The sequence below is a fragment of the Cannabis sativa genome, chromosome 4 (genome assembly GCF_029168945.1).
Source record: "Cannabis sativa cultivar Pink pepper isolate KNU-18-1 chromosome 4, ASM2916894v1, whole genome shotgun sequence".
NCBI classification, from domain to species: Eukaryota; Viridiplantae; Streptophyta; class Magnoliopsida; order Rosales; family Cannabaceae; genus Cannabis; species Cannabis sativa.
This window is the reverse complement of record NC_083604.1, coordinates 75940779-75953161: the sequence shown is the minus strand read 5'-3', so window position 1 is coordinate 75953161 and position 12383 is coordinate 75940779. Positions and strand designations below refer to the sequence as shown.

Below are 12383 nucleotides of genomic sequence, written 5' to 3'. Positions count from 1 at the left end.
TTACTCAAATAATTCTGGATATTGTTCTCGCATATCAGATTCAAGCTCCCAAGTAGCTTCCTCAACCACACTGTTTCTCCATAGGACTTTCACCAGGGTAATTGTCTTATTTCTCAAAATCCTATCCTTTTGATCAAGAATCTTCACCGGACGTTCATTGTAGGACAAATCTTCCTGCAAACCCAGTGTTTCATAGCTCAAAACATGCGATGGGTCTGACACATATTTCCGGAGTTGAGATACATGAAATACATTATGCACCCCAGATAATGATGGCGGTAAAGCTATTCTATAAGCTACACTGCCCACTCTATCCAATATCTGAAATGGACCAACATATCTGGGACTTAGTTTCCCTCTCTTGCCAAATCTCTTCACCGAGAGTCCTTTTCGTGGTGTCACTCGAAGAAACACATGATCACCCACTTTGAACTCAATGTCTCTCCGCTTCAGGTCTGCATAAGATTTCTGTCTGCTCTGCGCTGTGATCATTCTAGCCCTGATCTTCTGAATAGCTTCGTTGGTGTGCTGAACTGCATCTGGCCCTAGGAGTTTGTTCTCTCCCAACTCATCCCAATGCAGTGGAGACCTGCACTTTCTTCCATACAACATCTCATAGGGTGCTACCCCGATAGTAGACTGATAGCTGTTGTTGTAAGAAAATTCAATCAAAGGCAGGTATTTGCTCCATGATCCTTGGAAATCTATCACACATGCCCTCAACATATCTTCCAAGATCTGATTTGTTCTCTCAGTCTGACCATCTGTCTCTGGATGATATGCAGTGCTGAACTTCAATCGAGTTCCCATTGCTCTCTGTAAGCTTTCCCAAAAAGACGAAGTGAACCGAGCATCTCGATCACAAACAATAGAATACGGTGCCCCATGTAATCTCACAATCTCATTCACATAAAGTTCAGCAAAATGGTCCATGGAGTAAGTCATGCGTACTGGTAGAAAATGGGCAGATTTTGTATACCTATCGACGACTACCCAAATGGCGTCATGCTGCTTTGTAGTCTTAGGTAACCCAGTCACAAAATCCATGGAAATCTCTTCCCACTTCCATTCAGGGAGCTTCGGTGGTTGTAACAATCCCGCCGGTCTTTGATGCTCGCTTTAACTTGTTGACATGTTAAGCATTTGGCCACAAATTCAACTACATCCTTTTTCATACCGTGCCACCAATACAATGCTTTTAGGTCATGGTACATTTTAGTGGTCCCGGGATGAACTGAATAAGGTGTAGTATGAGCTTCTACCAATATCCCCTTCTTGAGCTCATCATTATCGGGCACATAAATTCGTCCCTTGAACCGAATTAATCCCGTGTCTGATATTTCATAATCTTTGGCGTTACTATTCAAAATTTCTTGCTTTAGTTCACTGAGCTTTTGATCTGTCGTCTGCCCCTCCTTAATTCTTTCTAACAAAGTGGATTGAAGTGTGACCTTTGCAAGTTGGCCTGTAATAAACTCTATACCAGCTCGTTCCATGTCTTCCACTAATTCCCTTGATACTCCTTGTAAAGTGGAAACTAGTCCGGACCTCTACGGCCGAGTGCATCCGCTACCACATTGGCTTTACCAGATGGTACATTATCTCGCAGCCGTAGTCTTTGACTAGCTCCAACCATCTCCTCTGCCTCATGTTTAACTCCCTCTGGGTGAAAAAGTACTTTAAACTCTTATGATCGGTGTAGATTTCACATTTCACTCCATAGAGATAATGACGCCGCATTTTTAGTGCAAAAACCACCGCGCTAACTCTAGGTCATGTGTCGGGTATCTCTGTTCGTATTCTTTTAATTGCCTTGAAGCGTAAGCAATTACCTTCCCTTCTTGCATTAGAACACAACCCAACCCTTGTTTAGATGCATCACAATATACCGCAAATTGTCCCTCTTCTGTTGGTAAACTGAGGATTGGTGCTGAGATAAGTCTATTCTTCAACTCTTGGAAGCTTAGCTCACACTTGTCTGACCAGGAAAATTTTAGATTCTTCCTAGTTAATTCTGTTAAGGGTGTGGCTATCTTTGAGAACCCCTCAACAAACCTTCTATAATAGCCTGCTAAACCCAAAAAGCTTCGAATCTCTGAGGCGGTCTTTGGTCTAGGCCATTCTTTCACCGCAAAGAACCTTGGCGGGATCTACTTTTATTCCCCCGTTAGTGACAATGTGGCCCAAAAATGCAACCTCGGACAACCAGAACTCACATTTTTTGTACTTGGCATACAATTGATGTTCTCTTAGTCGCTGCAAGGTCAAGCGTAAGTGCTCCTCATGTTCCTCCTCTGTCTTAGAATAAATCAATATATCATCTATGAATACAATGACAAACTGATCCAGATATTCCTTGAAGACTCGGTTCATGAGGTCCATAAAAGCTGCTGGGGCATTTGTAAGTCCAAATGACATCACCATGAACTCATAATGCCCGTATCTCGTTCTGAAGGCTGTCTTCGGTATATCTTCATTTTTGATTCTTAGCTGATGATACCCTGAACGAAGATCAATCTTAGAAAACACCTTTTTCCCTTGAAGCTGGTCAAACAAGTCGTCAATCCTCGGCAGTGGGTACCGATTCTTTATAGTCACCTTGTTCAATTCTCGGTAATCTATGCACATTCTCATAGTACCGTCTTTCTTTTTAACAAATAGAACTGGTGCGCCCCACGGAGAGTAGCTAGGTCTGATAAACCCTAACTTAAGCAATTCTTCCAACTGTATTTTGAGTTCTTTCAATTCCGATGGTGCCATCCTATATGGTGCGCGGGAAACTGGTGCTGTTCCGGGCACTAATTCTATCACAAATTCGATTTCTCTGTGTGGTGGTAACCCGGGTAACTCCTCTGGAAATACATCAAGAAACTCAGCAACTACCCGTGTTTCCTCCGACTTTCTTTCAATTTTCTTGGTGTCATCAACCACATTAACTAGATACCCTAAGCACCCACGCTGCAATAGTTGCCCAGCCTTCATTGCCGAAATAATAGGAGTGCGGGGTTTCTTTCCTACCCCCCTGAACTCGAAAGTCTCTCCATCTTCTGGTGTGAAAACAACTTTCTTTTGCTTGCAGTCAATTGATGCTCCATATTTGGTAAGAAAATCCATGCCCAAGATTACATCAAAATCAAATAAATCTAATACAATCAGGTCTACAAATAATTCTCTACCATCTATCCTGACAGGTATACCCCTAAGCCAACTTCTAGAGATTACAACCTCCCCAGATGGTAACATGGTCCCAAACCCCACAGTAAATAATTCACTCGGTGCATTTATATGATTTACAATTGTGCTAGCAATAAAGGAATGAGTTGCACCAGAATCAAACAAAACTTTACAAGTGGTGTTGGCCATAGGAATCTGACCTGATACAACCGAAGGACTGGCCTCAGCTTCTGCTTGAGTGATGGCAAAAACTCTGGCTGGAACATACTTGTCATCTTTCTTGGGTTCTGCTCTGTTCCCAGTCTGTCCCCACAGTGGGCAATTGCGTTTGATGTGTCCTTCTTTTCCACATTTGTAGCATGCTTTTGCGCGACACTCGCCGAGATGACGTTTGGTACATTTAGGGCATTCTGGAATGTTTCGCCCACTGCTGCCATTAAATCGTTGGTCGTTATCACTTTTGTACCTCTTGTCTTGACTTGGCTGCCCGGACTGGTCCTGTCCCCGTTTCTTGTGGTCATTAGAATTGGCTCCACCTTTCTTAGATTCTCTCCTGGCAGCATTTTCCTTCCAAATTTTGTTTTCACTCCGCTCCGCCGTAAGAGCCATTTCGACAACTTGAGCATAACTGAATTGACCCCTTGACACAATTTCCACATCTCGAGCAACCATTGGTTTCAGGCCCTCCACAAATCGATGTGCTCGCACTCTATCAGTAGGTACCAGATCTGGAGCGAATTTTGCCAATCTATCAAATTTTTGTGCATATTCAGTCACAGTAAGACTCCCTTGGACTAACCCAGTAAATTCATCGACCTTTGCTGCTAGAACTGCTGAGTTATAATACTTCTCATTAAAGACCCTTTTGAAATCGTCCCAGTTCATGGTATCTACATCCTTTGTTTGTTCCACCACCTCCCACCAGATACGAGCATCTTTCCTCAGCATGTAAGATGCACACTTCACTCGGTCATTCCCATCCACCCTTAGCATCTGCAAAATGCTTTCTATGCGACTTATCCACTCCTCAGCCACTACCGGGTCTATGCCTCCCTCAAACTCAGGTGGGTGTTGTTTCCGAAATCTCTCTGCTAACAACTCATGTCTAGCCTCTGTAGCAGGATATACCACTGCAGCTGGTGGGTCTCTATTTTCTGCATCCTGCCTTATTTGGACTGGCGGCTCCGGTTGACGTCTCAGCTGACGAAGTTCTTCATCCTGCCTATGAATGATTCCTTCCAGTGCGGCAATGCGCTCTTCCCATCCCTGTGGTGCTTGAGGCGGTTCATTGTTCCCTCCATCATCTCGGCCTTGGCCTTGGCCTCGACCTCGACCTCGACCTCGACCCACTCTAACTGACCTTCTAGGAGGCATTTCTAAACTCCTGAACCACACAAACCAATACACATCAAGATCATTTTGATCATCAATTTTACATGAAAATAATGTTACCCTCTCGCATGCAGAAATTCAAGGCAATTAATTATAAGTAATAACCACTTACAGTACAGTGAGTCGAGCTCGTCTCATGGCGGTGAACTTGACATGTTAGGGCTAACCACAATCTTTAGGACCGTATTGCTCTGATACCATATTGTAACACCCCGATTTCCCGAGATGTCACAGAGGATAGTCCGTATAAAATAATTTAATAAGATAAAGACAATCAAATACTGCTTTATTGAAAAATATCCAAGCATGAGATCTCATTGTTTAAAACAAAATACTTTTAGTACTGTAAACTTAAATAAGAACTAGTTAAGTCAAAATAATAGTTCCAAAATGTTTAGAAGCTTAAAAACATTAAAAGCAAAATACCGTGCCAAAATTTCCCTAACATGCGGTCCACGCCTCGAGCTCTTCATTCTCACTGCTTAGCCTTACCCTTACCTGCACACAGAGTACCCGTGAGCTAACGCCCAGTAAGAAGAGCTATGTAGGACATAACCCTCCTAACTAGTTACTTGACATAATTTGCTCTTTTATATTAATCAACAGTAATTCACATTCCATAAATATATCCACAACGCATGTTGTTCTCACATGCACACATCAAGTCTCATACCGCACATTATACTCACATACGATAATCAACTATTCTCTCATGTTGATCAGACATGAGGTAACCTACCCTGCCTTGTGTTATTCTCACACTTGGCATCCAACAGGGCAATTAATTACCATAAGTTGTACTCACCCATGATAATGTTATAACCTGCAAGTGTTATGCTCACACAAGCAGCAAGACCCTAATATTATTCTCATGCTAACGATGCTCACAAAATATAAGGAAATCATAACACAATCAAATTAAATAGCAAACCAACCCAAGTTGTATGCATAACATACACCCTGTGTACAGATGTCCACTCTTCTTACCTCAGTTGCTAAGACCACACTTGCTACCTCGAGCACCTCAACGAATTTCCTTGTTGAGAACAAGATCCTAGACATTCATTAACACAACAATACACTCAAAATACATTCAAGTATGAATCTCTAAACTCATACAGAAACTTACGTAAAAATACGTAACACATAGGTCCATCAAATAAAATTAATCTAGATTTTTCTGAGCAACCTAAGTATTTTTCATAATTAATTTAATAAATAACACAAATAATTCATGAAAAATACAAAATTAACCGAAATTCGAATCTACCAATTTTGCAATAGTTTATATCTCATAACTAATCATATAAAATATATTTAGATTTTTCTGAGTAATCTAAGTATTTTTCATAATTAATCTATGAATTATACTAAATAATTCACAATAATTCCAAATAAATTCAGAAAATTATGAAACTTCACCAAGCACCTTAGAATAAAATAAGGAATCAAAATATACAAAAATATCTAAGAAAAACACCTCAGAAACGGTCAGAACGCGGTCGCCGGCGTTCTCGTCGGTTTCGTCGCCGGTAAAGTGTAACTTTGTCTCCGATGGCTCTTGAAGCGTCCTTTCGATTGGGGAAGCTCTCCACAATGCTCAGGACCTCAAAACGATCAAGAAAAATGGTCCGAGAAGGCAGATCGGGGTTGTCTTCTTCGTTGGCGGTGTACCGCCTTTAATGGAGTCAAAATTTTGGATTTTCGTTTTGGACGTTAAAGCTTCGTTTTCTTACGTCAAAAACAATCCTTAGGGTCCCATGCACTCAAATATAACCTCCCTTGACCCAAGAACAAGCTTAAACACGTTCGAATTCGAGTCCGTAACTAAGCCGCACCTTTGAAGCTTCAAAAATGGCGAATCTCAAAACGACGACTTCCGCCCCTTATACCACGTTAAAAAGCTTCCTTAGGTCGTATATAAGTGATCCCAAACCCCCACGTTCACCCAGGTTTCACTCCGCTTGAAGAAACGAAAGTTTTCGGTACCGTATACGCCGTATACGTGCTCTCTCTCTCTCGTTGGTTCTCTGTTTTGGGTGAACGAAAATAGAGTTTAAAACCTAATTTCTATCGTGTTTAAACCCAAGCAAAATATCGCATTGAACCGAAGTGGAGCGATTCCCATTCCACCAAAATAGGCGTTAGGTTCGGTTCGGTTTTATTCGTATACGTATAGCATATATATATATAACTGTTAATAATATTAATAATAATAATAATAATAATAATGATAATAATAATAATAATGATAATATAACAATATCCACACATATGTATCTATTAGGCATTATGCACATGCCAATAAAATCAAATATTATATTATCATAAAAATAATCCCATACATATTTAAATCCATAAATATGTAACAAAAAAAAATACTCTCAGCTAAATAAAATTACAAAAATACCCTTTCGGGGTTAGCGGATATTACATATTACGTGATTTTTGAACATGTGCAGCTCGTTGCTAATCAACGAGGTTTATGGAAAACGTGATTAATTAAAATTTTTGCTTTTTAATTAAACTTATAAAATAATATTACAAAAGACTCGGGATCCCGGTTATAAAATCATTTACAAAAGAGTTAACTGTTTATACAAAATAAATGTCGCCTAGCGACTAGTTACAAAATCAGTCTTGCTGTCCCGAGGATCGTACTCTCCAGGCCTAACCGCCCCGACATGTACAATCTTCACAAGCTCGTTCACGGTTGTTAGGCTATTTTTAGCCTATGTTTTGGATCTAATTTATGTGCGTTTTTAGCTGTGTTAGGACGGAATTACGCTTGTTTTCTATGTTTTCAGGTTCTTTGGAATAAAAGATGTCTCGGGGCAGAAATTAAACAAGAGACGGGCTGAGCCAAGAAAACGCAAATTACGGGTTATTTTGTACATCTGGCCGCGGCTAGATATAGCTTGGCCGCGGCTAGATCCCAAAATAACGAAAATTTGGAGGCTGCTACAGTAGCCGCGGCGAGGCTCCATATGGCCGCGGCTAAAAGGTCCTTACAGAACAGCCTATTTTTCTTACTCATCTGGCCGCGGCGAGAGTGTATATGGCCGCGGCTAAAAGGTCCTTACAGAGAGGCCCCTTATTTTCACTTATCTCGCCGCGGCGAGAGGAAGCTTAGCCGCGGCGAGATCCCGTACGGACCAGGGGCATTTTCGTCCATCGAACCCTAAATTTCAGTTATAAATAGAAAACTGCGATTGGAAGTCAGGGAGAGCGATCAGAAACCCTAAAATACAGCTGAGAGCCGCAGGAAGAGCATAGAGATTCAAGTGAAGATCCAGAATTCATCCACCAACAGTTCTTTTCTTTATTCCTCTTTAATTTATTTATGTTGAATATTGCTATAGGAATGGTTATGGATTTGTTTCTGAACTAAATTTCCCATTTAGGGAGGATGATGATTGTTGTTTAATGTTTTGCCTAGTTAATGTTTAATTACCATTCCTCAATTCTTGTGTGTGAAATTATCTTAATTTGTTCTTAATTTAATGTTTAAGATTGATCACCTTGTGCATGCTCTATGATCTCAATTCGAAATTTGAAAAGTGAGAATTGAGAATGCTAAAATTAAGATAATCAATGTTCTATGTGAAACGAAAGTATTTGCATGACTTATGTGACGAGTAGATTATTGCTTAATGCTGATTTCATGTTAGTTTAATTAAGGAATTAATTAGATAACATGTGATTTAGAATCTAGAAGATCTGAAAGGAGCTAGGTTATTTCATAATCTGTCATTCACTCCAAGAATAGGATAGTAATTAAGCATTAACGATTTGGGTAAACAACAAATGTGGATTCTCCTCCCTATTGTCTCATCTTGCTCAACTTTAAATTGTGTTATTAAGTTTTCTGAATTTCTTTCATATTTTACTGTTTTTAAATCATAATTGCTTTCGATTTACCGAATAGAATCATAAGTATAATTTAGTGGTACTTAATCCAATTCCCTGTGGGATCGACCTCACCTGTGTGAGATTTACTACTTGATTGCGTATACTTGCGTAGTGTTTAAAATTATAGCAACAAGTTTTTGGCGCCGTTGCCGGGGAATTGTTAAAGATTAATATTACATAAAATTATACTAACTTCTACTTTGGTATATTTTCTCTTGCTGATTTTTCTAACCTTTTTCTTGCAATATTTTCTTGATCTATTTCAGGAATCCTAAGTGCATGCGCCGTCAAGGACAAACAGTCATATTACCAGTTGATCCTGAAATCGAGAAAACTTGCAGGAGGAATCGAAAGAACAAGAGGCAAGAAAGAGTTTCGAACCGCCGAAACATCGTAGATCATGGCTGCGAATGTGAACAATAATGCTGGAAACAATGGGGGTAATAACGGTAATAATGGAGGTGCCGTGGAAGATCAAGCTAATGGCCGTAGCTTGAGAGATTACATTCTCCCTACTCTGACGGGAGTGCAGTCATGTATCAGGCCACCGGCAGTGGATGCAAACAATTTCGAGATTAAGCCTGCCATCCTTCAAATGGTGCAGTCTTCAGTTCAGTTTGGTGGTCTCCCTTCTGAAGATCCTAATTTGCATCTCTCTAACTTCATGGAACTTTGTGAAACTTTTAAAGTTAATGGAGTTAGCGATGATGCCATTCGACTGAGGTTGTTTCCATTCTCGCTCAGAGAACGAGCCAAGAGTTGGTTGAATTCTTTGCCACCTAATTCTATTGCTACATGGAATGATCTGGCAACAAAATTCTTGTCAAAGTTCTTTCCTCCAGCTAAGTCTGCAAAGCTGAGAGGAGAAATCAATAATTTCTGCCAACAAGATAATGAATCTCTCCATGAGGCTTGGGAGAGGTTTAAAGATCTGATCAGGAGGTGTCCTCATCATGGTATAGAGAAGTGGATGCTGGTTCACAACTTTTATAACGGGCTGGTTGGTAATACTAGAACTTTAATAGATGCAGCAGCGGGCGGAGCTTTTATGAGAAAAAGTGCTAATGAAGCGTATGATCTATTGGAGGAGATGGCTCTAAACAATCAGCAGTGGCCAACTGAAAGGAGTCAATCTAAGAAGGTAGCTGGTGTGTTAGAAGTTGATGCCATCACAAAGTTAACAGCTCAGGTTGAGGCATTGACTAAAATCATTGCAGGGCAAGCTAAACAAGCCCAAATTGTTTGTGAGTTATGTGGAGGAAGTCATCACTTTTCGGAGTGTCAAGCAGATGTGGATGATTTGCCAATGGATGAAGCTAAAGCCATTGGGAATTTTTCACAGAACAACAACAACAACAATTATGGGTTCAACCAGGGTAACAACCGAAGAAATAGTGGGTTCTATCAACAAAGAAATCAGAACCAACAGTTTAATCAGCAACAAGCCTCTGGTGGAAGTTCTAGTTTGCAGACAGATTTACTGCTCCAATTTATGACTGAAACTAGATCTTCAATTAAAGACCTGCAGACTCAGATGGGCCAGCTAGCAACTCAGGTAGCAACCCGCCCTCAAGGAAATTTGCCTAGCACAACTGAAGTTAATCCCAAAGAAAATTGCAAGGCAATTACCCTGAGGAGCGGTAAGAAGTATGATGGGCCCGAGTTACCACAACCAGTTGAGATAGACAAAGAAATAAATGCTCAACCAGTGCAAAAACCAACACCAACAGCAGAGAAGGCTACTGACAGCCCATCACCACCACCACAGTCTCCACCGATTAGTATTGATCATCATGTAAAAATACCCTATCCTCAGAGGCTCAGAAAGTCAAGCTTAGACAAGCAGTTCACCAAGTTTCTAGAAGTCTTCAAAAGACTTCACATTAACATTCCTTTTGCTGAAGCTCTAGAGCAGATGCCAAGTTATGTGAAGTTTATGAAGGAAATTTTGTCAAAGAAGAGGAAGATGGAAGACTATGAGACAGTGGCTCTAACTGAAGAGTGTAGCGCTATTCTACAGAAGAAACTCCCTCCAAAACTCAGAGATCCAGGGAGCTTCACTATTCCTTGTACTATTGGTAAAATTGAAGGAATAAATGCACTATGTGATTTGGGAGCCAGTATAAACTTAATGCCTTTGTCAGTGTTTAAAAGATTGCAGCTAGGTGAAGCAAAGCCAACTACTGTAACTCTTCAATTGGCAGATCGATCGCTAGCTCACCCAAGAGGAGTCATTGAGGATGTGTTAGTAAAGGTGGACAAGTTCATCTTTCCAGCTGATTTTATTGTTCTGGATATGGAAGAAGATAGTAATGTTCCTATCATCCTGGGTAGACCTTTCTTGGCAACAGGGAAAGCACTAATTGATGTTCAGAAAGGAGAGTTAAAGCTAAGGGTACAAGGAGATGAAGTTGTATTTAATGTGCTCAAAGCAATGACCTATCCTACGGCTAGTGACAACTGTTTTGCAATTGATGTGGTGGACCAGTTGGTGGAGACAAAGACGCATGCTGAAGACCCTCTTAATCTGACTTTGGTACAAGAAGAGGTGGTGGAACAAGACGGTAAGGAAGCTTATGAGTATGCTTTGTGGCTCGATTCTTATGGACCACTGAATAGAAAATATTATGAAGAGTTAGGAGTCATACCAACAAAGCCTACCCCATCTACTGAAAAGCCTCCTCAACTAGAGTTAAAAGTCCTACCAGAGCATCTCAGGTATGAATATTTGGGAGAAAATAAGACACTTCCTGTTATTGTGGCTTCTTCCCTATCTTCTGTAGAGACAGATAAGCTATTACGGGTTCTAAGGAAGCATACAAAAGCCATTGGATGGACTTTAGCAGATATTAAAGGGATCAGCCCTTCAACTGTAATGCATAGAATCTTAATGGAGGAAGGAGTGAAGCCAACCATTGATGCACAACGTAGATTAAATCCACCAATGAAGGAGGTTGTCAGAAAAGAAGTCTTGAAGTGGTTAGATGCCGGGGTAGCGTATCCTATTTCAGACAGTAAATGGGTGAGCCCAGTCCAAGTTGTTCCAAAGAAAGGAGGGATGACGGTGGTAAAGAATGAGAAGAATGAACTCATCCCAACCAGAACTGTCACGGGATGGAGAATTTGCATTGACTACCGAAAACTCAACAAGGCCACAAGAAAAGATCACTTTCCACTCCCATTCATTGATCAGATGTTAGACAAGTTGGCAGGTCAAGAGTACTATTGTTTCCTTGATGGGTACTCAGGGTATCACCAAATAGCTATAGCACCGGAGGATCAAGAGAAAACAACATTCACATGTCCATATGGTACTTTTGCTTTTCGACGAATGCCATTTGGGCTGTGTAATGCTCCAGCAACATTTCAGAGGTGTATGATGGCCATATTTTCAGATTTAATAGAAAAGTGCATCGAGGTGTTCATGGATGATTTTTCAGTGTTTGGCTCATCGTTTGACCAATGTTTGAGCAACTTGGAATTGGTTTTAACAAGATGTGAAGACTCTAATTTGGTATTGAACTGGGAAAAGTGCCATTTCATGGTTACAGAAGGAATAGTGTTGGGACATAAAATCTCAAAAGAAGGTATTGAGGTTGACAGAGCCAAAGTATCTACAATTGAGAACTTGCCTCCCCCAGTTTCAGTTAAGGGAGTTCGAAGCTTCTTGGGTCATGCCGGGTTTTATAGAAGATTTATCAAAGATTTCTCCAAAGTGGCCAAACCGCTATCCAATCTTCTTGCTAGTGGAGTACCTTTTGAATTTGGGAAAGATTGTCTTGAAGCATTCCAGATTCTCAAGGAGAAGTTAATCTCAGCACCGATCGTGACTACACCAAACTGGGAATTACCTTTTGAAATTATGTGCGATGCAAGTGATTATGCTATTGGAGCAGTTTTGGGAC

The 12383-nt window shown here is 40.6% G+C and overlaps 2 protein-coding genes and 1 non-coding gene across 3 annotated transcripts; all 3 read right to left on the bottom strand.

Annotated features, from left to right (window-relative positions):
* Positions 1–612, bottom strand: LOC133037164 (uncharacterized). Its single transcript, XM_061114009.1, has one exon. It carries the CDS (start codon positions 610–612, stop codon positions 1–3), a length of 612 nt encoding a protein of 203 aa, XP_060969992.1.
* Positions 613–2112: 1500 nt separating this feature from the next.
* On the bottom strand, positions 2113–6985 carry LOC133037163 (uncharacterized). Its single transcript, XM_061114008.1, has 3 exons — positions 6047–6985; positions 5554–5620; positions 2113–4558 (listed from the first exon to the last, which is right to left on the bottom strand). Exon 3 carries the CDS (start codon positions 4546–4548, stop codon positions 2113–2115), a length of 2436 nt encoding a protein of 811 aa, XP_060969991.1. The 5' UTR covers positions 4549–4558; positions 5554–5620; positions 6047–6985.
* A 2346-nt stretch (positions 6986–9331) lies between these two features.
* On the bottom strand, positions 9332–9438 carry LOC115718327 (small nucleolar RNA R71). The gene has a single exon (XR_004011906.2). It is a non-coding gene; the product is annotated as a small nucleolar RNA R71 (small nucleolar RNA).
* Between the last annotated feature and the right edge of the window lie 2945 nt (positions 9439–12383).